General features: G+C 45.0%; 1 protein-coding gene across 10 annotated transcripts in view; it reads left to right on the plus strand.

Annotated features, from left to right (window-relative positions):
- The first annotated feature begins 863 nt into the window (after positions 1 to 863).
- The window catches only part of LTBP1 (latent transforming growth factor beta binding protein 1), a 196,793-nt gene continuing 171,788 nt past the window's right edge, over positions 864 to 25,868 (plus strand). For 2 of the 10 annotated variants that reach the window (XM_081188004.1, XM_081188009.1), the window contains exons 1-2: positions 864 to 2,229; positions 5,188 to 5,258. In XM_081188004.1, coding sequence (XP_081044130.1) covers positions 1,754 to 2,229; positions 5,188 to 5,258 — 547 coding nt within the window. In that variant the 5' untranslated portion in view covers positions 864 to 1,753. Of the gene's footprint in view, positions 2,230 to 3,010; positions 3,030 to 5,187; positions 5,259 to 25,868 lie in introns of those variants that run through there. The other 8 variants (XM_081188010.1, XM_081188012.1, XM_081188013.1 and 5 more) reach the window with 5 other exon arrangements.

Here is a 25,868-nt window from a genome sequence, read left to right on the forward strand (position 1 = left end):
TGATACCTCGGGTTAATTACTTAATTCGTTCCGGAGGTCTGTTCTTAACCTGAAACTGTTCTTAACCTGAAGCACCACTTTAGCTAATGGGGCCTCCTGCTGCTGCTGCCGCACCACCAGAGCATGATTTCTGTTCTCATCCTGAAGCAAAGTACTTAACCCGAGGTACTATTTCTGGTTTAGCGGAGTCTATAACCTGAAGCGTCTGTAACCTGAAGCGTATGTAACCCGAGGTACCACTGTATTGCAGCATATCCTTTTGCAAACTAGAGCCATCGGTGAAGTGGATTAGTCTCAGAAGGGGAATAAGTACCATTGTCCTCAGCAAAATAAGCACATGCAGGATTGTGCTGTACATTCTACTGGGTTCACCAAGATGTGCAGTGTGATCCTATTTATGTTTACTCAGGAATGAAGCCTATTGATTTAGTTTGGTAGTATATCAGAGTTTGCTTGGATCAGGGTTAAAGGCTGAAATCCTATGCATATTTATCTGGGTGTAAGTACCACAGAGCATTCATTGTACAGCATTAAATTGCACTGTATTGTTACTGACATATACACACTCAAAATGTAATGGCATGTGCTTTTTCAATGATGTGTGGTATATAATAGCACATAAAGAGTTTTAGGAGTTCAGGTAATGGATGTTTTGCCATTCTTTTGATACACTGATGACCAATATTATATGCCTTTGTACTTTGTAATGCTTAGACCCTTTCAAATCACAGCTTAATGGCAGTTAGTGACTTTGCAAACGTAAGTTATCAAGCACTAGCCTGGCACTAGTGTTTTGTATTTAATTTTTCTTCTTCTTGAAAGCAAGTTATAAAAGGAAAGATTATGAGAATTTAGTATGGGTAGATAGTACAACCCCTGGTGTTGTGATACGTTTCAGCGTTGTCTGCCTTGGTGTTTAGGCATTGTGCACACGCTTTCCATTATTGTATTCTGGGTGAAGATCACTCTTTTAACTTCCAGCCTTCCCACACTTACAAAATGCAAAGAACGAAGGGATCCGTCAATAGCACATCACTGAGCTTTTTGTCTGAGGTCGCAGATCCAGGAGCCTTCTCAGGTCTACAGCAACTCTGTTTTTGAAACTGGATCGTGCCTGTGAGCTCCCAGCCCCATTTTATAGTTTTCCCAATTAGGACCGGCTGCCTGACGTCATGCCTGCCTGAGATTGGCTGCGCAGATCTGACACTCAAGGGGAGCCGCACACCCGTAGAAACTTTTTAAACAGACTCTTCCCCCCTCCTTCCTCAGCCTGAACTGCTTTAAAGCTTATTTCTTAGCCATGCGTTTAGACCACTAGCAAACTCCGGCAGCCGAAATAGCTTTTCTTTGGAGAGGAGGGGGAAAGAGAGAGAAAACCCCACCAGAAAACACCCTTCTGCCGCCGCCGCTCCTCCTCCTGCCTGGAGCCGAGGTTTCCCCACACCCCACCGAGCTTCCTCTCCCTTAACAATGTTTTCTTACTCCGTGCAACAACTTTTTCCCCTGGAGTTGCTCACATGGTGAAAGAGAGCCCTGGACGGCGGCTGATGCGAGAGGGGAGCTAAAGCTCTTTCCGCCCCCCTTTTTTTGTTTTCAGGATAAAAGGGAAGAAGGAGCCACACTCCAGGAGCGACGGAATTGCAGACAATCTTTTTTTCCCCCACCTCCTTTGCAAAACCAGGAACTTTGTGCGTTTCTTTTGTCTGCAACGAGGGTTTGCGGAGTTCTCGTGGCCGCGGGGAGTTTCTTGGAAATGGCTTGGATCAGGTGGGGTTTTCTGCTGTGCGCCTGTGTCTTTTTGTCCCCGGCCCTCGACGCTTCCGAGAAGGCGAAGCGGAGGACGATCACCTATGTGCTGCCGGGCACGTCGGGCAGCCGCCGGCAGAGCGGCGGGCAGCAGCAGCACCAGCGCGCGTTCAGTGTGGAGGTGCTGAACACGCGTTACAGCAGCACGCGGCAGAGTAGCAGCAGCAGCAGCAGCACCTTGGAGCGGACTCGCCGGATGAGCAAAGCCAGCGGCCCCAGCGTGCAGCTCCGCTTGGGCCCCACCGTGCAACTCCAGCACAAGCCGAGCAGCAGCAGCAGCGGCGTCCCGGCGGCACCCGCCGCCTCTTCCACTTTCAGCAAAGCGGGCAAGCTGGTCGCGCGCTCCAAGCTCCAGCAGCGTCAGAGCAACAGCACCTCCAGCGTGCAGGTTCACTCCAAGCCCCATCTGCAGCAGCTGCAGGGGTAAGGCGACGCTGCCCCTTTCCCGTGGGGCCGCATCGCTTCCTCCGGGCCAGGGATTCGGCTCCCCCCTCCGGTGGGGCGGGCTTTGATCGCGCGCGCCTGCAGAAGCGGGAACGCTTGTTTAATGAAATGTATGCTCGGTGTTTCCCACAATGCCTCTCTTCTCCCCCCCCCCAACCTTTCTCACTGTCTTCTCCTGAACGACGTAGGGCCGCTATCTTTCGGCCTTGCCCCCTCTTTCTCTATCAGTTAAGGGGGTTGGGTCAGCCCAAGATTTATTTATTATGGCTGGAGCCTCTACCACAGGGTGGAGAAAAAATGGGCCGGGCTGTGAGGGGAGGAATCCATCTGCTGGGCTTTGCTGTATTGCTTCACACCTGGCTGAGTATTAGGTTGGGAAGTGAGGACAATGGAGAGCATTACAGGAGGTGCTTGCTTGGCTTGGCTTTGTGGTGATTTTTTTTTTATTTTTTGGAGGGGAGAGGCATTCCTACTGCTCCAAGGTTGCCATTCTTGGGCAGCTGCTAGGGTTCAAATATGGCCCACCATGGATCCTGGCCTTGACCACATGGGACTCCATTAAAAAAAGACTTTTTTTTTTGGCCTAGCATTCCCTGCAGCAACAGGTCTAGCTGCCATTTTAGTTTCCCTCAGTGCCCCTGCTGTAGTGTTGCAGTGTGCCATTGTGGGAAATAAAAGTGGTGGCTGGTGGGAAATTTCTGCTACTCACCACTAGTGGCAGGCTAGACCAACAGGGCCCAGACTTGGAGCTGGTTCTGCCCTCTACCGTAAGGCTTGAGGTGAGGTTTGAGACTTTGAAATGGTGGTGGTGGCCTTTTTAAGTGAAGGATTTCCCACAATTTGAGGGAGTTTTGAGTTACCTATAATTCCAATGACATATTCAAGAACCTTTGAGAAAGTTTGGGACAGAACGTTCATTTGAGCCCCCTTTTCCTTCTCAGTTAAGAGAGTGTTGTTTGTGAATATTGTCTGAGGGTTGGCACAGGTGGTGACCATTTTGCATGTGTCCGATTGACGTATGACCACCAACACGTGTGTTGTTTTTGGCCCCGGAAGGGGGCAGTAGCAGAACTGGCTTATGTTTGACTACTGACATGTACAATGACCTGGAACACAACCCTTGCACAAATGGGGAGTTGTTTGTATATTTACCCCTCCCTGAAAGGCTTTGGCACTTTCTGAGGAGGCATCATACAAATCATGAGTCAATGTAGAAAAGAGGCTTTTGCATCTTCTGAAGTTACGTATCATAAAAGAGTGATGGAATCCTTGAAATTACCATTGTAGTATTTGATCATTAGGAAACAGCTGCCTGCCCAATAGTGCATACACATGGTAAAAGTTGAGCCGTCATTCAAGAAATCTTAATTAATTGTGATTTTTGTGTGTGCATATGAATAAATAGTTCTGGAGCAGCTTCCTTTTTCATGTTGTTGCTAATGCTTCCATGGATTACATCAGGCCACATTTAGAAGAGGCATTCTCTTCTGTGTGGGTGAGAAAGGAGAATAACTCTTCTAGGATAGCACCTGTCTTGTACACTATTAAAAATAAATTTCTTGTACATTATTAAAAATAGTGGGCTTTTATTTTAAAATTTTGCTGCTTGATTATTCCTAGATGCTTTTTAGACAGTTTAATTTTTTTTAAAAAAATGATCCATTTAGCTGATTAAATGGCTCTAGACCCAAACATTTGTGGAACTCTTAATGTCTGCCCTGCAATTTCTTATCGCTAATACCTGATACATACATCGCAGGTATGGCACTGCCATGCCTAAAGTCAGCCTTTTTATTACAACTTTACATGTTCCATAAGGCCTGGTTATTGAAATTGTTTCTGCCATTTTCCTTCTGCAGTAGCTATTCAGTATTCTACCCTGTTGGGCCTTGTCGTTTAATGGCTTCACTTTGTCACATAGATCATATTCACAGCAATAGATTGTTAAGTATGTCTCACCTTTTCATGTGTTCACAAGAGAGGGATCCTAGAAAATGGACAAGGTTGCAGAAAAGGTATTGGGGTAAGACATCAGACAAAAACTCCACGAGGGAGATTGTTAGGTACTAAGGTTTGACAGCCACTGAGCAAGATGGCTTATGTGGATGGCACCCTTCACAGAGATGGCCCAATGAATTTTGTCGACACGTGCAGAAAATCCAAATGGGTGGCCGTTGCATGTTGATGACTGGCTACTCTTTTATGGTACCTCAAAACCTGTCTCCTAATATGGCCTGTTTAAGCCTGGAAAGGGCTGAATCTGACCTTGATCAGCTGTCTTGGTGCTAAGTCTTTAGGGCTTTCTTTCCCTTTCTCCTTGGATATCCTGCTGTGGCTCTTCACTGATTATGGCTGGCTTCAGGGCCTAATCTTTGGGAAGGTGATGAGAATGTAAACAACAGAGACATTTGGACGTCTGCACGCTTTCTCATGCTTATGCAGCCAAGAGGGATGTGCCTTGAGGTCACATGTAATGAAAGTGAGGTAACTACAGATAAAGGAAGCTCTCCACTCCCTGTTAGGAAGCACAACAAGCCAGGGGAGGCCTATTTTCATCTGTTAGGAGCTTGAGGCTGGAGTGCTAAAGAACAATGAGTGTCTTATTTAGAACATTTATAATTGCCCTCCCTTAGGCTTTAAACTTTACTGTTCCTTGCCAACTCCTAGCATTCATTACAGTGAGCTGGTGTCTGCCGAGTCTTTCCTCCTTTAGCATGTTACTTTTCTCTCCTTTTCAGCTCTTTCCCATCTCACCCCTGCATTGAGGTGAGGAGCAATTCTTTTGCAAGGGCCTCATTCCCTAATGGGGGTGGGAAGGGAGGGGGGAGAAGTGTGCAATTGATTTGTAGCTGGATTTAGAGAGTGCTGCACCTGGCCGTTGATGAGGTTATAAGAGGGGCTGTGGTGAATTGTTTCCTTTCTTTCCTGTTGCTGCAGGGTGAATGTCTGTGGAGGGCAGTGCTGTCATGGCTGGAGCAAAGCTCCTGGCTCTCAGAGGTGCACCAAACGTAAGTAACCATGTGTGCAGTGTAATCTCTTTCCTTAAGCAGTGGCTTCCATCATGGCAAAAAATATCGCAGCAAGAAGGAGACCAGCCCATCTATCCCCAAATATTGTCCAGGGAAGGAGCAAAGGCAAGGAGCTTGCTTCCCCCTTCTGATTAACTGCCAGTTTGCCCCATGACTACAAAACTGAAGGGAAACATCACCTGCGGGATTGTGAGGTCTTCTTCATGTACAGTGTATGTGTGTGTTATCGATCCATTGTAAGCCCCCTTGAGGATAATTTGAAAGGCTGGATACAACTCTATAAATAAATAAAGCCATCAAGGACCTTACAAGGTCTACCATTGTGTGGCCAGCTAATGGGTTGAGGCACAGCCCCATATATGTATTTGTTGCAGGAAATCCCCTGTGTCATACCTGCACGGTAAGGGAACATATTCTGATTTGATTAAATGAATTAAATCTATGCATAAAATAAGGGGAAGTAATTGACAAAACAAATAAAACTGAAATAGCTTATATTCTCCACCGGGCTGTTTTGTTTGTTTACACAGTGCAGTGTATTCCCCCCCCCCTGCAGGGCTTAGTAGTTTTATCATGTTCAGAATAAGGTTCCTTATTAATATCAATTAATTTTAGCCTGCAATCATTTCATATAAACATGGGAATTCAGGGTAGAACAGCTTTGTGTATGATCCTCTGTTGTCAGTTAAGATCTGCAAGTGGCAACTTGCTCTGAATTCCGTCTTGCATGTTTGCCAGATCAGCCTCTGCAAGAAGCAGGACCATTTCTGTGGTGGCCTCAGTGCTGCCACCTGAATTTGTTTGTGTGGTGGCTTTTTTGTTGTTGTTGGTTGTTGTTTTTTCATGCAGCTCTTGATTTTAGAAATTTTAGCCTTCCCACTTTAAATTCATCAAGGCAGCCTTATAAATTAGCACTCCAAAATTACCTGCCTGCTTTTTACTCATAAGAGTTGCTGTTGAAGTATGGATAGAGCACCCTCTCCTTTCTTTTCCAGCTTCTCTTATGGGTAGATTGCAGACACAGAAAACAGGAATGGGCCAGGAATGGTCACTGCCTGCCTCTTTTTCCAGCCTGCTCCATTTCTATGCTGAGCATGTAGGAAGAGCCGCCTGTGCATCTCACACAGAAGTGCAGTGAACGGGCAGCAGAGGGATGAAGTGGTCTGTGTCTCTCTTGCCAGCCTGATAGATTTCTCTGCTAGACATCCAGTAGGCGAAGCCCTGGCCTATGTTTCCAGCATAGAAATCAGGCTGTATGTCTGTCATGTTCTGGTCTGATACCAGATCCCTTGGGGCAAGGCAGGTCAGGACCACGGATAGCTCTGAGTGAGCAACTTGCTCCAACAGAGGTTGAGAGCAGACAGCCTTTTCATTTTTTTTTTTTTAATAAATTTTTATTGGTTTTACAACATTTTTAAGAAAAACAAACAAACACAAAACATGACAAACATACAAAATAACTTCAAAGATATTTTCATAAACCTCTTTTCTTGGACTTCCCCATACCCCCCCTCTCTGCATCCCAATGTCCATATTTAAACTAGCAACTCCCAATTGTTACTTTCTAATCTCTGTCGTCTTAGTCCTCTTTTATTGTCTAACCTTGTATCCCTGTACCCTATTGCTTCTGGCAACCGCAACATTTTAACATTCATTCAGTTTATAGTAGTCCTTAAGATAGCTTTTAAATTTTTTCCATTCTTCTTCCACCGTCTCTTTGCGTTGGTCACGGATTCTGCCTGTCATCTCAGCCAATGTCATATAGTCCATCACTTTCATCTGCCATTCTTCCAGAGTAGGTAAATCTTGTGTCTTCCAATACTTTGCGATAAGTATTCTTGCTGCTGTTGTGGCATACATAAAGAAATTTCTATCTTTCTTTGTCACCAATTGGCCGACAATGCCCAAGAGAAAGGCCTCTGGTTTTTTAGAAAATGTACATTTAAGTACCTTTTTCATTTCATTATAGATCATTTCCCAGAAGGCCTTTATCTTCGGGCATGTCCACCAAAGGTGATAGAAAGTATCTTCAGTCTCTTTACACTTCCAACATTTATTATCGGGCAAATGGTAGATTTTTGCCAGCTTGACTGGGGTCATGTACCACCTGTAAACCATTTTCATAATGTTTTCCTTTAAGGCATTACATGCCGTAAATTTGATACCGGTGTTCCATAACCATTCCCAGTCATCTGACATAATGTTGTGTCCAACATCCTGCGCCCACTTAATCATAGCAGATTTAACTGTTTCATCCTGTGTGTTCCATTTCAACAGCAAGTTATACATTCTAGATAAATTCTTAGTATTGGGTTCTAGCAATTCGGTCTCTAGTTTTGATTTCTCCACCTGGAAACCGATTTTCCTATCCTGTTTAAAAAATTCCATTATTTGGCGATATTGAAACCAATTTTCTACTTTGTGCTTCAATTTCTCCTGACTTTGTAGTTTAAACTTGTCTCCATCCTGTTCTAAGATTTCCCAATACTTCGGCCATCCGACCTCCATATTGAGTTTCTTCACTGCTTTAGCCTCCACTGGTGACACCCATCTAGGGGTTTTATTTTCCAATAGGTCTTTGTATCTTATCCAAACATTAAATAATGCTTTTCTAACAATGTGATTTTTAAAAGTACTGTTAACTTTGTCATACCAAAGATATGCATGCCAACCAAAAGCATTATTGAAACCTTCCAGATCCAAGATGTCCGTGTTCTCGAGGAGCATCCATTCTTTTAGCCAGCAGAAAGCTGCTGCCTCATAGTACAATTTTAGGTCCGGCAGGGCAAAACCCCCTCTTTCTTTAGCGTCAGTCAGTATTTTGAATTTAATTCGGGGCTTTTTGCCCTGCCAGACAAATTTCGAAATGTCTTTGTGCCACCTCTTAAAGCATTCCATCTTGTCGAGAATCTGCAAGGTCTGAAACAAAAATAACATTCTAGGCAATACATTCATTTTAATTACAGCAATTCGGCCTAGCATTGACAGTTTCAGATTTGACCATATTTCTAAATCTTTTTTAATCTCTGACCAACATTTTTCATAATTGTCCTTATACAAATTGACATTCTTAGGTGTTAAATAAACCCCTAGGTATTTGACCTTCTTGACCACTGTCAAACCTGTTTCCTCCTGAAATTTCTCCTTTTCCATATCTGTTAGGTTTTTCCCTAAAACTTTAGTTTTTTGCTTATTCAACTTGAATCCAGCTACCTGGCCAAATTGTTGTATTATTTCTAAGACCCTTTTCGTGCTAGTGTTTGGCTCTTGCAAAGTCAATACTAAGTCATCTGCATACGCTCTTAACTTATAATGTTTAGCTCCGACCTGCACACCTTTGACCTGCTGGTCATTTCTTATCATATTCAGCAACACCTCCAGAACCGAAATGAAAAGTAATGGGGAAATTGGGCACCCCTGTCGTGTTCCTTTTTCTATCTTAAGTTCCTCAGTCACAACATTATTTACAATCAGTTTAGCTTTTTGTTCAGAATATATTGCAGCCATACCATTCTCAAAACCCTGGCCTACCCCCATCCCATGAAGATTCTTCCTCATAAAACTCCAAGAGATATTATCAAAGGCTTTCTCCGCATCCACAAAGATCAATACTGCTTTAGTGTTTATATTCACCTCCAGCTTTTCCAAGATGTCTATTACATTCCTTACATTGTCTGCTAGGTGTCTTTTAGGGAGAAAGCCTGCTTGGTCTTTATGAATCTTCTCCATCAAAACTCTTTTAAATCTTTTTGCCAAAATGTCTGCAAAAATTTTGTAATCCACATTAAGGAGTGATATTGGGCGGTAGTTCTTGAGTTGGGTCTTTTCAGTCTCTGACTTTGGTATGAGTGAAATATATGCCTCTTTCCACGATTCAGGTGCTCTTTTTCCCTCAAGAATCTCATTACAAACTTCTCTTAGTGGTTGAATCAGCCATTCCTTCAGCGATTTGTAGTATCTAGAAGTCAGTCCATCTGGTCCCGGAGATTTGCCCAGTTGCATATTCTGAATGGCAGCCTCTATCTCTTGTTCTGAGATTCTCTGGTTCAAGTCCATCTTACTTTGCTGAGATATGTTTTGTAATCCATATCTTCCAAGGAATTTGTCTATATCTTCTTCATTTTGCGGACCTTGGGTGTAGAGTTTTTTGAAATAACTTAAAAAGCAATTTCTAATTTCATTGGGTTTAGATATGTTCTTTCCATCCACCTCTAGGCTTGTGACTGTATTTAGTTTCTGCCTTTTCTTCAATTGCCATGCCAAAAGTTTACCACATTTATTTGCTGATTCAAAAGTCTTTTGCTTCATTTGCTTTATCTTCCATTCAATCTCTTGGTTCATCAGTTCCATATATTGAGTTTGATATAACTTGATCTCTCTTAAAATGTCCTGAGACTTTGGTTTCGTTCTTAATTTCCTCTCTCCTTCCTTTATCATTTCCAAGATCTTCTCTTTTTTCTCATTTTGTTTTTTCCTCTTTATTGAATTTTGCTGGATCAAAAATCCTCTCATAACCGCTTTACTTGCGTCCCAGATCACTCTTTTCTCCACGTCGGTCCTCAGCAGACAGCCTTTTCAAGCTTCAGCTTCTAGAGTACCTTTCCTAGGCTCCTCCCTGTTGTAGAGAATTTAAGGAAAAACCTCTGACCTGAAGATGGGCACTCCTCAGTTCCATAGCCTGGGGCACTTCCTCTACCGCTAGACTGGTGAGGTATTGTGGGAAGTATTGGGTCCTTGGATTCAGGAAAAATGCTTGCGAGGGTCTTGGCTCTGGCCATATTTGCCCTTGTGGTATGGGAGTTTCTTCTAGTTGCTCCTGTCTGACAGGCTCAGGCAGAATGGTCTCCTAATGCCCAGCAGCTGGCTCAGATCCCTGAACTTTGTCTGGATTCTTAACCACAGCCTCTGATTCTGAGTCTTGATTACTGCTGGTTGCAGAAACATGGGTTGCTGTATCCCTTTGCCACCGGCCTGGTGTGTTTCTGTGCTAGATGTACAGGAAGGAAGTTCACCTCCAGTGCTTCCAGTGTAGAAACAGGGAGATACCTGTCTGCTTGGTTTCTATGCTAGAAGTGAAGGCTGGGGTTTCAACCCCTGAGCCCCAAGTAGGGGCTGCTGGGATGATGTGCTCTTTGCCTTCACTGGCAGCCAGTTTGAAGAAGAGGTCTTCCCCTGCCCAGCATAGAATTACAGTAAGCTTCTAGAGGAAGGGCTGAGCATTTCCTATCTCTTGACAGCCCACTTGGCTTCTAAGCTGAACTGGAAGGAGGCAAAGCAGTCACCTTGCCTTTTGGGAGTGCAGTGGGCTGCCGAAAGAGCAGTGAAATACTCCAGCAGCCCACACTGCCCCTCTTCTGGCACTAGTCATAAGGGCTTGAAATACCTTCTCTTTTCAAGATAGGCTTAGATTCATAGGGTAATTCTACACCCATACTGAATTCGGTATTTGTGGAGAGTTTTCATGGAATTGTAGAGCACATAAAGCCCTATCCAAGGGAAAATATGTGGCAGGTAGGCAAGAGCTGGTTGGCTGCATCCCACTTGGCTGGTGCAGGGCGTAGTTTCAGTCTGTTCCTGTGCAGCTAAAGAAGCCATTGAGGGTCTGGTCTCCAGATGTCCCACACAGACCTTCATTTTGCATAGACTGAAATAAATGCTTCTGTTTGTTTCAACATTTACATATGGAAACAAATGCAATAAATTCTGGATAGAATGTCTGACTCCTGGTATGCATATGGAAGTAGAAATAGTTTTATTGAGGACAACTGTCATGTAGTGCATTCCGTTTTGTCCCAGACAACAAATAATCCATCTTTAATGTGTAACAAACAATGATTTTATTAGTCCGAGCATCTGCTACTGATGCCTATGTTATTACAGCAGTACATTTGCATTTTGATGTACATTCTTGTAAGATCTAAGCTAACATTCAGGTTGAATGTTTCACCAGTTGGGAGGAGCTAGTGGTTCACGGTTTCCAGCCCTTCTTAAGGAATCTGTTTATTGGGCCTTACTTAGGAGTATCCCTTTCTTTTCCACAGCTGCAAAATCCTGTAAATGCATTGCATTGGTTTCTCCAAACACAGTAATACCTTTTTCCATTGTTCATGTTTAGAGATTTTCTAGTGGAGCCCTGGATTAGGGGACTTGGTGTGTGTAACCATTACTACTGAATGTAAAAAGGAGTATAAAATTTGCCATTTCCTACAAAGTTGGTTTCCCCCCACACATTGGGAAAACTAGGAAGGCAGATGGAAACTGCTTCAAGGTGAGGAGACAGATTCTGACCTTCAAGGCCAAAGATCATTTAGACAATTTAACCTTTTCATTCATTGAATCTATAGGAGATAGTGGGTCTGAATCAGCTGCCTCCACTCCTGAAGCATAATGGGGCAGGTACCAATATGTGGAGGGGAGAGTTGAGAGTGTCTGCTGGTTCAGCCTCTTGATGTCCATGTATTCAACAGATTATATGTAGAGGGGAGCTTATGCATATGTACCTGTGTGTGGGGTGGCTCCACTTTACTGAAGTTCCATGGAGTGCATGGGTGTCAGGGCTGGGGGGCTGGGATATGTGATGCTGGAGCTGCCAGGCGTAGCCCCATTCTCCTTCCCACACATTGAGTCTACATGTAAACAGCAAAGTATGAACGAGGCTTCTGTAGAACAGATTCTGCCATCATTTTTTACATCGCAACACCACCAAGAGATAACATTTCCTCACAATTTTCAAGCTGCAAGCATTTTCCCTTAATATTCACCATACAGTGGAGGCTCACTGGAAAGTTTAGCTTCTGCAGAATGTAATAAATACCTTGTGGCTGTAAATTCTGAAGGAACGTTCACCGCATGAAAATAATGATGACATTTAAAAATTAATGTGTAGAATTAGGCCTTGGGCAGAGAGAGCTGATGAGGAAAAGGAAGTGTGTGTGTGTGTGTGTGTGTGTGTGTGTGTATGTATTCTGTCATAGGTCAGCTGAGAAGCCTGTCTATGTGTTATCTTTATAGTGCAGAAGCTTTTAGAAATATCCTGTATATGGTATATTCTCTATGCAGTTGTCATAACATGCAGCTGTTTATAATGTAGGGTTTTTTTCCCCCAACCAGCACAAAGATTTCCACACCAGCAGTCTCCGTTCCTTGTGCTGGAATGGAAACTCCCCAGTACAATTTTTAAGATTAATGAGATGACTGCCTTGACACAGTATGGCATTGGCATGGAGAAGGCACCATGCCAAGTGGTTACCACATGAAAAAGATAAAACAGGCCTGCTCTGAGTTTGTCATACTGTCATCTTCTGTTGAAGCTGTAGACTGAATAGGGAATTTGAACCTATGTGTAGTGAGTATAAGACAAGGTGTTAGTGCATTGCTTACTTTTTTGAAATATAGCCTGATCAAACCAGGTTGACATAGGAGCCACAGCAAAGAGGGAGGAGAGTGTGCGTTGGATTCATTGCCTTATATTGAAGGATTGACATTAGTGCAGGCCCATGCAGCTTGTGGTCCATTCAGCAATGTCAAGCCCACCAACTATATATAGTGGTGACCCATATATTGCAAAAGCATGGGGGGGCTGTTAAGCACTTGCAAGGTATGGTTTGTTGGGTCGCAAGTCATGAAAACTTTATTTTATTTATTCAGTTTATATACTGCCCTTCATCCCAGGATGGTTTACAATACGAAAACACAAAAACACATAACATAGTAACAAACGAAAATACCCCCCCCACACCGCACTATAAAAATCCATAGATTGTTTAATTAGCCAAAGACTTGTAACACACTGCAAAGTACTATGTGTGTATGCAGAGATTGGAGAACAATTTCATCAGGATAATGAAATCATTTTTAGGATCCAGCATAGCAATTCTGGTGTTTCTAGGCACCTGAAATGTTACAGTAGCAGTTTGGATATGATTTGTGCACTTTGCCATTTTATTTATAACTTCAGAGAGCCGAAGATTCTTATTGTGCTGTGTTGTTCAAATCCGAAAACTTGCTGTTTTGTTAGGGCGCAAGATTAAGTACGGCAAGGACAATGTCTGTATAGAAGATCAAGATAGTTGCAATATTAAAGCCTCTGATAATGAAAGAATTGTAAAAGAGCTTTCCCCCCTCCAAAGTAAAGTGTTGAAATAAAGGATATGGTATTAGTCCACTGGTGAGATAGTACCCCAAAACTGTAAGAATTCCATTTTTAATTCGTGCAGAATGCATTCATTTATCTTTATGCAGTGGGAAATTACGGAATGGTATTGACCAAAGAGGGAAGCTAAAAACTGTAAAGCTGAGCTGGAAGTCTGAAAGTTACAGTAACTGAGGAGAGTGAGACGCAGAGGAGGTATCTATAATAGTGATGGGTAGAGGACAAGAGTGAACAAAAACAATTAGTAAAGGCCAAGATAAAAGAGAGGATTGGAGATCGTCTAGGATATGAGGTAGGAATTGCTGTGTGCTGTTGGAGTAGCCAGGCAGCTTTGGCAGCAGGGCTGCCAAGATCCAGGGAGGTAAAGGATGTGACTGACAGGTAGGGGATGAGTTCACATTAATTTGAATTTATCAGGCAAATAAATTTATTGTGGTTCTTTTTCTTTTCTTTGTTTCAGTAGTGAGATTTCAGAACTGCAGAAATCATTTGTCCCTGACTTACACTGCTGTACTAACAATAACTGAGCGAGAGATTGATCCAGTGATTGCACAGGGGGCTAGGTTATTCAAATAAACTTAACACAAGAACTTGAAGTTAAGGATTAATTGCACATGGTGGAATTATTTCATATCCTTGCAGCCGGTATATGCAGGGATATGGTTCCACTTGATCTCTCAAAATAAATTTGGCTATTTTATTGCATTCCACACAGAAGGAATTTTTATCCACAGAGGTAAAAGGAATTATCACTGCAGCTTGAACAATTATGTATTGCATGCTACACATTATAGTCTGACCCAAACATAATGCCAAACTATGATATGACCTTATGTGAATGAACCTGGCAAAACCATTGTTCTCATGCATTTCCAACTATTCCTTCCAATCTTGCACTGTGATTCCCTTCTTGGTTTGATGAAAGCCGTGGTTTGCTCTTTTATCCAAACTGGCAAACTGGTTTGTGCTTGCCTGCAGACCATGACTGAAAACTGATAACTTCTAATCCTAGTTTGCAAAGTATGGTTTGCACCAAACCTGCGAGGGACATGTCTGCTTTTTGCTTTGTGTCATGCTTGCTTCCCTGATTATTTCTGGACAGTAGGCCTGGGTGATGAACCACTCCTAGACAATATATTAAGGGCCAGAGCATTATGGCGCCTTCACCCAGTGGTATATTGTGGGTGAGACTTGCCTGCACCTTACCTTCTTTCTTTGGCGGTTTCACCCTTGTGCCTCATGGGGCTGGGGTGTCGCTTGTTGTTCCCCCATTGGCGGTAGAAGGAGCTGTGACGGTTTTATCACAGCACCTTGTGGGGCCGGGGTGATACTCTTTCCTTTTCTACATTGCAATGTATCACTATATTTTGGACAGTTCAAGAAAATGAATGCTAAGGCTATCAATGGTTGCTACCTGGATAGATATGTTCTTTGTCCACTGTTGAAGGCCATGTGCTTCTGAATATCTGCTGCTGGAAACTGCAGTAGTGGAAGAGTGCTGTTGCAGTCACATCCTGCTTGTAGACTTTCCATTGTGAGAACAGGATGCAGCACTAAATGGGCCACTGGCTTGATCCAGCAGCGCTCTATGTTTTAACATTCTTAAAATGAGGTTTTATTGCCATTTTGTATAAGCAATAGCAACTCAGACATTTCGAAGTAAATATGCTAAATGTTATGTGCCCCTGCACCAGTTATTCCTATTTATTAGCATTCTGATAGCTCTAATTCTCCTTTTGCCCCTTTAAAAAACAATGCTAGCTTTATTTGGCCTGTGGGATGGAATACATGATTAGACTCTGTGGTGTAAATTCTGTGCTATATCTTCCTGTATGTCTCTACTCTTCAAATGAATGGATTCGTATTTCATGCTGAGACTTAGAAGCCTGCTGCTTATTTTGTAACTGAGAACCATGACCTCTGAGTGGTATCAGAGTTCATCTGATATAGATGCTTATGTTAACCATCTAGTAATGTATGTAGCAGGGCAGGTTCATTGAGGGTTTGAAGCTTTAAGTCACCCTTATACCATCCAGGTTGCAGCACACACAATTTCAGGGATAACTGAGAGCAGCAGCTGCAGTTTACAAGTCTTCAGGCAGCCGTTTACAACCCACTCCATGACCCATAATGGTTTCATCTTTGGGAACATGTTGCGCAGTTCCTAGGCAACCACAAAGTGCTTCGTTCCTAGAAGTAGTAAGAACTAGTGGGCCACGTAAAGAAAAGGGGAGTGTGGGAGAAGAGGCATACACAAATTCACTTCACAAGTTCCCTAGAGGTGAGATAGGTCCCTTCTTGCTGCCCATTTTGCTTCCTCTCCCTCTTGTGATGGTGCCTAGATCCTATTATGGTGCCTAGATAGTATTATGATGATACAAGCAGAATTAAGTCCTGTTGATTTCACTGAGGCTTACTTCCTTGTAAGTGAGTATAGGATCACAGCCAGACTTGACGTGTTGTTTTGTTTGAGCACTTGCTTAGGATTTACCCAAGGGTAGAGCTTGCCGTGTTTTGGAGAATGCAGAAACCATTATACTAACCACGAAATAACACAAGACTAATTTTCAACAGTCTGAAGTGGAGAAGCTGACTTTTTAAAAATCCAAATTTCTAAAAACATATTTATAATGTTTTCCTACTGAGGAAAATAAGGAGCATCAATTGTACTTGTTTCTGTTTTCAAAGCTGCTCAGAAACCTAGGCATCCTGACCCTAGAGAAGACTTAGTAAACTGGCATACTCCTTTATTATTATTTTTAGCATCGTTTTGATCCAGTTGTGCCTATTATGCACCCTTATTCTAGTTTTGTTTTTGGTTTTTTTGTCACAGACATTTCTGGCACAACTTGTGAATGGGCATAATAGGGGGGGAAGGTTGTGGTTCGAGGACCCGACCCCCGTGTGGTGAAATAAAGACACAAGGACACGTGATATATGGTTAATGGGCAAGAAAAGGCCACAACTTTATTGGTTACAGCAATGGAAAAGGTATTGGCTTAGGCATTGGACGATGGGTTATTCAACCAGTAGGTGGAGCCTGTCGATGCTGATCCGACTCTAGGCTCACCCCTGTTGTCACCGAGGGTCGTGCCAAGGCCTCCCGCCAAGCAGGCATCGGACGCCCGAAGAGGCGACGACGGAGAATGAGGCCGGGGAAAGGCTGTCGCTGCAGCAAAAGCTGCTGAACACGCCCCCTCAGTGGCACCTGGTTGGGTGGCCCTCCGAGGGGGCGTGAGCGCCAGCCAGGTGAGCTGAAGGCAGGGGGCTACGCCCCCTGCTAGGCGGGGCTCAGGCTCCCGACCACAACCCCTCCCCTCTCTTTCAGGGAGGAGAGTCTTTATTATAATTTGGTGTACAATGCAAGTATTATCACTTCAGACAGACAGCATCTTAATGATAAAAGATGCAATCATGTCCACGTTATGAACAAATATGCCATATTGATTGACTCTGCCACAGTACCTGCACCGCACCAACCTCCCTCCCTGTTCCCCTTTTCAAGTTACCAACAGTGACTTCCATGTTGGGAAATCAAGTGAGCAACGTGGCCTTGCCAACCACCATTGCTTACTTACAGGGGCCCTTGCCAACAGAGAGATTAGCTTTATATGGAGGGTAGTGCTTCCCTTGTTTGGGAGGCACTATTGCCTGCTTTGGGGATGGAAAAAGATTACAGTGGTACCTCGGGTTAAGTACTTAATTTGTTCCGGAGGTCCATCCTTAACCTGAAACTGTTCTTAATCTAAAGCACCACTTTAGCTAATGGGGCCTCCTGCTGCCGCCGTGCCGCCGGAGCCCGATTTCTGTTCTCATCCTGAAGCAAAGTTCTTAACCTGAAGCACTATTTCTGGGTTAGCGGAGTCTGTAACCTGAAGCGTATGTAACCCAAGGTACCACTGTAGTGCAATACAGGTCAGAGAAGGCACAGTAGTAATATATAGCCAGGGGGACAGAGTGGAGTCACCTGAGACAGTTGCAGCATTATATATTATGGTTTGTATCCTCATGCTCTTTTCCTAACTCTGTTGGGCAGGCCCATGCAAAAGGGGTTGGGTAGCTGGGTACAATTGTCCTGGGCTTCAGAAGGCTAAGCTGGTCAGCAACCTATTGCCAGGGACTGGCTGCTTTTTCAGTTGAGTTTATAAAAGGGTAAAGGGAACCCCTGACCATTAGGTCCAGTTGTGACCGACTGGGGTTGCGGCGCTCATCTCACTTTATTGTCTGAGGGAGCCGGTGTACAGCTTCCAGGTCATGTGGCCAGCATGACTAAGCCGCTTCTGGCGAACCAGAGCAGCACACGGAAACACCGATTACCTTCCCGCCGGAGCGGTACCTATTTATCTACTTGCACTTTGACGTGCTTTCGAACTGCTAGGTTGGCAGGAGCAGGAACCGAGCAACGGGAGCTCACCCCGTCGTGGGGATTCGAACCGCCAACCTTCTGATCAGCAAGTCCTAGGCTCTGTGGTTTAACCCACAGCGCCACCCGCGTTGAGTTTATAACTTTATTCTAATAAGACTCCTGCCCTGCGCCTCAGACAAACTCTGTACAGACCTGCTGTTGAGTGTTAGCTCCTGAGATCCCCAGATACAGTATTGGAGAGGAATTTGCTGATGAGATCTTCATCCTTACTTCTTAGAGAAGATGCATTGGATTGGGCTGTTAATAAGGTACAACCTTAACATAACAGCACTTTGTAACTTTATTTCTTCTTTGGTGATCACTTGTAGCCGAGTAAGATTGTCTTCTATAAACACAGTTTTAACAATGAGTCTGTAAGTGACTGTGGAGGCCAATTCTGGATCCGCACGTCCTTCCACAGTGGGGACATTGGTTTCCAGATGGGAGTTGATCACGGTGTGGATTTACCAAGCATGCCTTTCTCTTAGCACACTTCTCCCTTGTGTCCTGAGTTTGAGTGTCTTCAAAGCCCATGACACCTTTGGTAAAGGCTGTTCTCCAACTGGAGCGCTCGCAGGCCAGTGTTTCCCAGTTGTCAGTGTTTATAGTACATTTTTTTAGATTTGCCTTGAGTCAGTCTTTAAACCTCTTTTGTTGACCACCAGCATTATGCTTTCCATTTTTAAGTTTGGAATAGAGTAGTTGCTTTGGAAGACCATTAGGCATCCGCACAACATGACCAGTCCCAACGAAGTTGATGTTGAAGAATCATTGCTTCAACGCTGGTGATCTTTGCTTCTTCCAGTACACTGATATTAGTTCGCCTGTCTTCCCAAGTGATGGGTAACATTTTTCGGAGACACCGTTGGTGGAATCTTTCGAGGAGTTGGAGATGGCATTTATAAGTGGTCCATGTTTCACAAGCATATAGTAAGGTTGGTAGTACAATAGCTTTGTAAACAAGCATTTTGGTTTCCCTGCGAATGTCCCAGTCCTCAAACACTCTGCACTTCAATTGGGAGAAAGCCGCACTCGCAGAGCTCAGGCGATGCTGGATTTCAGCATCATTGTTGGCCCTTGTGGAAAGATAACTGCCTAGGTAGAAGAAGTGATCAACATTTTCCAACATTACACCATTGAGTTGGATTTGTGGCGCTGCAGAGGGGTTATTTTGTACTTGTTGGTGCAGCACTTTGGTTTTTTGGATGTTGAGTTATAGGCCAAGCTTTTCGTAAGCTTCTGCAAAGATATTTAGGATGGTTTGGAGGTCATCCTCTGAGCATGCACACACTATGTTGTCATCCGCATACTGAAGCTCTATGATGGAAGTTATAGAAACCTTACTCTTTGCTTTCTGTAACTTACCTTACTGGATGGTGTGTGTGTGTGTGTGAGATATATATATAGTGTTTTTTATAGGCACAAGAGGTAAAATCCTTTTTATCCTGAGCTAAATCTGGAGCCTTGTGTTTTGTCATTGGTGATCTGATACTGTTTGCTATTATAACTTCAGTGGAAGGGCAGCTGGAAATTGCCATGATGACACAATACAACATTTTCTCACCTGCTGCCAGCGATTGCATAAAAAACAATTTGACTCAAATTTATTCCCTTCACATGTGAATTGGACATGCTGCTGCTTGTTTGTGTGCTGAAGCCAGATGATAAAAGAGGAGAAGACTGTGTAGTGTTTTATAGTCATCATATGTAAAACTGGATGAACTTCATGGATTTAACCAAAGTATGATTCTGGCTGCAGGGTTAATAGCTAACATATAATTTATAATTAAATAAACATCTGCCTTTCAGAAAAGAGTTAGGCTTAATAATTTTTCTTAGTTATTTGGGGAAATATTGGAGAAAATCCATTAATGTTTATAAATCTCCTTTGTCATTATCATAAGCGAGGGAGGGTTTTTCTTTGAATGCTCATTTTTTGGCATTTAACATTTGGGAGGATCATGTAAATTACTTTTGCTCTTGTTAAATACTGTAATATTGGATTCTCAGTTGCCTAGATGTATTTTTTCTATACAGTCCCAGTAAATGTATTTTGTTTGAGATTCAATAAGTATTGGGAATAAATAGGAACCATAATGCTGGTGTGTCTGGATCCTCAAGGCTGGACTTAGTGTGATGTTTGTACACTAATATCATAAAGTCACAATACCATAAGCAAATGGAAACAGAAGTGTCTGACCTTTTCCCTTGTCTGAAAATTGTACAGATTTTATGAATCTCACAAAACATGTCTTTGGGATCTGTGCATCAGCTTCCTATGTAACTTTGGGAAATTATGGGTGGCAGCATTCCTGCACATTTCATCCTTTATTTGCACCTCCTAACCTGGATCTTAAATTATGTGTCTTCACTATAATAAAAATAAACTCTTCCTTTTTTTTGTTACATATATGTGTTTGTATATGAATATATAGTGGTGCAGTAACCTAACCTGAGTTCTAGTCTTTATTTTTAATTCTTTTGCCAACTTCCCAGCAACATGTATTTAGGTTTTCTCCACCCAGTTGGGAATGTCAAGTATAATTATTTTCAGATATGCTGGGAATGATGGGTAACCCAGTTGAGAATATTTATACTAACTTGGGTAAATGAAAGATGGATTAAAATGTTGCCAAGACCTTATCAGATTTGGGTTGGAGTGAAGCTGATCTCTTAAACCAAAACACAAAGCCAGAGTTATTGTTTGCAGAGGCAGCCAAGGGAGGCTGGAGTTGGTACAGTCTGAGACCAACAGGGAGGCACCAGGGGAGCATGTTGGAGCAGAAAAGTGGCAATAGAGGGAAGATTTCAGCTCATGCATCTCCAGAAGAGAGAAGACCCCACAGGCTGTGATAGATAAATTGAGGCAAGGCTCTGAGACCCAATTGCAGTTTGGAATCCTCAGTGCAGCTTGCAATACCTTAACTCAAATTAATTACCGTAATTAACTGAAGGATTTAAACTCACCTACTAACTGAAGGTCTTGAGGTGGCTTACACTATGTTGAAAATTTAATAAATTAGATAATTGCATAATAGTTACTGGGCATGGGAAAGGCGTGCATACATTTCTCCCTAGGTCTCTGATGTTCCAAATTTTCACTCTGCACTTGAATTTTCTGGCCTGGAACTACTTGTTGAAAGACCCAGAAGAAGATAGCGCCTCACAGGCTGAAGCTTGCCCACTGGGCTTCTTCTGTCTCACGTATCCTCTGGCTCTGGCAGCAGATGCAAGAGAAACTGGGGTTGGGGGTAGGAAATAAGTTGCATGCCCCCACACAGTCCCCGGATGTTCCAACTCTACATTATTGAGCAATCTTCTGGGTGAAGTGACAGTTGAGGGCACCACTTGGAACGTGTCATAAGTTTTGGCAGGCATGAAGTGGGAGGGGCAGCACATTGAATTTGAATGGCAGCAGAGGGAATCATTACTATTGTGATTTATGTCACTTTTTTGCACTCTGCCTCAAAATGACTTGCATAGTAAAATAAAACAAAAGATATTAAAATAAGATAAAAGCAATACACAAAAATTAAAATGCTCACCTGACAATATATTTAAAAGGAACGAGTCTTCCACAACATGCTTAAAAGATGAGAGTGAGACAAAAAAATGAGTTTATATTGGAACAGCCAGGAAATATGACTACACGTGGGTGCAGAACCCCCTAAGGCATTGAATGTGATTATTTTACTTTATTGATTTTATTCGTTAAATTTGTATACTTCCCTTTACTAATAGATCTCAGGGCAGTTCATGACATAAAACCAATACAGTGGTGCCTCGCAAGACGAAATTAATTCGTTCCGCGAGTTTTCCGTCTTGCGATGCACGGTTTCCCATAGGAATGCATTGAAAATCAATTAATGCGTTCCTAGGGAAACCGCCTTCAGACCAGGTCCGGGGACAGTCTGTCCCCTGACCTCTTCTGAAGGCTGGGGGGGGGGGACAAGGGCTTTTCTTCCCACCCCCAGCATTTTAAAAAACCCCGGGACAGCGGAGGACTTCTCCGCTGTCCGGGGCAATCTTAAAATGCTGGCGGGCGGCATTTTAAAATCGCCCGGGACAGCGGAGGACTTCTCCGCTGTCCGGGGCGATGTAAAAGCCCCTGGGAAGGCAGGCAGGGGGGACAAAGACTTTTGCCCCCCGCCCGCCTTCAGAAGAGGTCCTGGACCTCTTCTGAAGGCGGGCGGGGGGCGAAAGTCTTTGCTCCCCACCGCCTGCCTTCCAAAGCCGTCCGGGACAGCGGAGAAACGCGCTGCCTTTCTCCGCTCTCCCAGGAAGGCAGGCAGGGGGGAGCAAAGACTTTCGCCCCCCGCCCGCCTTCAGAAGAGGTCCTGGACCTCTTCTGAAGGCGGGCGGGGGGGCGAAAGTCTTTGCCCCCCCCTCCCGCCTGCCTTCCAAAGCCGTCCGGGACAGCGGAGAAACGCGCTGCCTTTCTCCGCTCTCCCGGGAAGGCAGGCAGGGGGGAGCAAAGACTTTCGCCCCCCGTCCGCCTTCAGAAGAGGTCCAGGACCTCTTCTGAAGGCGGGCGGGGGGCGAAAATCTTTGCTCCCCCCCGCCTGCCTTCAAAAGCCGTCCGCGATAGTGGGAAGCGCTTCCCTGCTATCCTGGACTGCTTTTAAAATGCTGGCGGTGGGGAGCAAAGCCTTTCGGCCCCCGCCGGCCTTCCTGGACCTCTTCTGAAGGCCGGAGGGGGGGAAAGGCTTTGCTCCCCACCACCAGCATTTAAAAGAGGTCCCCGGAGATTTCCCTATGGGCTTTCTTCTTGTGAAGCAAGCCCATAGGGAAATTCGTCTTGCGAAGCGCCTCCAAAACAGAAAACCCTTTCGTCTTGCGGGTTTTCTGTCTTGCGAGGTGTGAGGGTTTGATTAGCTGCTTGTGCGTGAAAACGTGCTCCCTCAGAGTTTGTGCGCCCCCACAAACCTCCGTGTGTGACGGAGCTCCTCAGACATGTCTGCTCTAGTCACTAGTAGAGTCCGACAGTGGCTGTCTGCGGAAGCGTTTCCAGCAAAGAAGTTCCTTAACGGAAACGCGTCTCCTGGACTCACGGCGTGACAGTTTCCTGCGAGGTATGGGTCTCCCTATGGGAGACTCCGATACCTCCCCACTGTTCTCGCTGGAAGCCTCCCTGAGCCCTCCCTCCTGCTCGCATTCCCTCAGAGACCCACTCCTCCCCCTGCTGGTCCCTGCTTCAGCAGTTGAGTCTCTTTCATCCTGCCTGAGTCCCTCCACCACCTGATGCTCTGATGGCAGTTCCCTGACATCCACCTCCCCTCCAGGGCCCCCCTCACCCCCTCCCAATTCCTCCCCCCTGAGAGGTGAAGGGCTAAAACCCCGAAACGAATCTTCCTCATCTTCTGACGTCTCGAACAATTCTCTCCATCGATCGTCGTCCTGGCCAGCTGAATCCTCCTCCTCTTCAGAATCTGGGAACCCCTCCAACTCCTCTTCCTCGTCGGTGGTGGCAAAGTATTCCCTTCGGAACCTCGCTACAGGCTGAGGTTTACGTGGGAACCTCTGATGAAAAGTCTCTATTAAAACCTCGTCATTGACATCCTCTGCCCTAACCCAGGTGTTTTCCGACTCCGGTTCCCCTTCCCACATTACCAAATACTCTACTTGATCTCCCTTCCACCTGGAATCGAGGATCTCCGCTACATGGTAGCTGTGTTCCTTCTCCTCCATTGCTGGTCCCCTAGTGACCCTCCCCTCACTGTCTCCTCTATACGGTGACAGCAACGACCTGTGAAAAACTGGGTGCAGCTTCATGTGGTTCGGTAACCGGAGCCTGAAAGCCACTGGATTGACCTGCTGTATGACTTCAAACGGACCCAGCCTTTTGGGTCTTAATTTCTTACAACCTCCTTTGAATGGCAACCCTTGGGTTGACAGCCACACCTGGTCCCCCACCCTGATGCTTTCACCTTCCCTTCTGTTTTTGTCTGCTTGCCTCTTATATTCCTCCTTAGCCCTGTTTAAGTTGAGTTGGAGCTGGCGATGGATCGCTTCCATTTCTTCCACGAACTGTTCTGCAGCTGGAACGCTCCAGTTCTCCCCCTCCCCCCCTGGGAAGGCTCTGGGATGGCACCCGTGATTAGCCAAAAAGGGGCTCATCCCCGTGGACACGTTCTCTGCATTGTTGTAGGCAAATTCTGCCAACGCCAGCTTCTCCACCCAATCATTCTCTCTGTCATTAACATAACACCTCAAATATTGTTGTAGAACCCCATTTGCTCTTTCCGCCTGCCCGTTGGTTTCAGGATGACGGGCCGTCGAGAAATTAACCTCTACATGCAGTAAGCTCATGAGCTTCCTCCAGAACCTGGAAGTAAATTGTTTCCCTCGGTCTGAAACCACCCTCAAGGGGGCGCCATGCAACCTAAACACATTCTCTACAAACAATTTGGCGGTTTCTTCTGCTGTAACCGCATGTGAGCAGGCTATGAAGTGGGCCATTTTAGTTAACAGGTCTACTACAACCATGATGGCTGTTTTCCCTCTAGACCTTGGCAGATCAGTCATGAAATCTATTGCCACTGCTTCCCACGGTCTCTCAGGTGTGGGCAGTGGTTCTAATAAACCAGCCGGCGCCTGCCTCTCCCCCTTGGCTCTTTGGCATTGTTCACACCCTCTCACATACTCCCGCACATCTTCCCTGACCTTGGGCCACCAAAATTCCCTGGTAACCAGCCACATGGTTTTGTGTTGCCCAAAGTGCCCTGCTGTGGGGCTATCGTGCAGCTGCTTGAGTACTTTCTCCCTCAATTCCCCTTCAGGTATATATAACGCTCCCTTATAATACAATGCCCCATTTCTCTCCTCAAAACCACCGGGTTTGTCTTCCTCCCCTCTGAGATCCCTGAGTTTCCCCTGGGCGTATGCATCCTGCACCGTACCCTCTACCAATTCCCTTTGCCCCACCAAAGTCGCCCCACACACCCAGCGGTCCTCTGGAATGATATGGGTTTCTTCGGGTGCTCCCTCCCCCTCCAAATATTCAGGTTTGCGTGAGAGAGCGTCCGCCCTAACATTCTCTGGGCCTGGCACATAACAAATCTCAAAGTTAAATTTGGAGAACTCTTGGGCCCATCTCAACTGCCTTTGGTTGAGCACTCGCGCCGTTCTCCAGTACTCTAGATTTTTATGGTCCGTGCACACTTGCACTTTATGTTGTGCACCAACTAGCAGATGCCTCCATCTCCGGAACGCCTCATGAATAGCAAGCAGTTCTCGGTCGTACACCGTGTAGTTCCTCTCGGATTTGTTCAGCTTCCGCGAGAAGAAGGCACACGGACGCCACTCCGACTCCTCCTTCCCCGGCTGCAGAAGAAGCACCGCCCCTATGGCTCTGTCAGATGCGTCTGTTTCAACCCTTAGCTTCTTTCGTAAATCCACATGCAGAAGTTGTTCTTCAGAGGCGAAGGCCCTTTTCAGTTCCTCAAACGCTCGCTCCGCCTCCGCCGTCCATACAAACTTCTTCTTACTGCTGAGACAGTCAGTGATGGGCGCCGTCAGATGGGCGAAGTTGCGGATGAACTTACGATAAAAGTTTCCAAACCCTAGGAACCTCTGCACATCCTTCTTGGTTTTGGGTGTTTTCCATTCCAGCACTGCCTGTACCTTGCCGGGATCCATGGCCAATCCCTTGTCTGACAGGCGGTACCCCAGGAATTCCACCTCCTTGGTATGGAACCGACACTTCTCCAGTTTGACCCACAGCCTGTTGGCTTGCAGTCTGCTCAACACTTCTCTGACGTCTCTCACATGTTGCTCCTCATTCTCAGAATACACCAACACATCATCTAGAAAGGCAACGCAATTCTTGTAGAGCAAAGGGCCCAGCACGTGGTTCATAAAAGATTGAAAACACGCGGAGCCTGCTTGTAATCCAAATGGCATAACGAGGTATTCAAACGCCCCCAAAGGGGTAAACATGGTGGTTTTCCATTCATCCCCTTTCCTTATGCGTATCAGGTTGTACGCCCCCCTTAGATCCAGCTTTGTGAAAATCTTTCCCTTCCTCACCATG

This window comes from Podarcis bocagei, assembly GCF_964188305.1.
Source record: "Podarcis bocagei genome assembly, chromosome: 3".
In the NCBI taxonomy this organism is placed as follows: domain Eukaryota; kingdom Metazoa; phylum Chordata; class Lepidosauria; order Squamata; family Lacertidae; genus Podarcis; species Podarcis bocagei.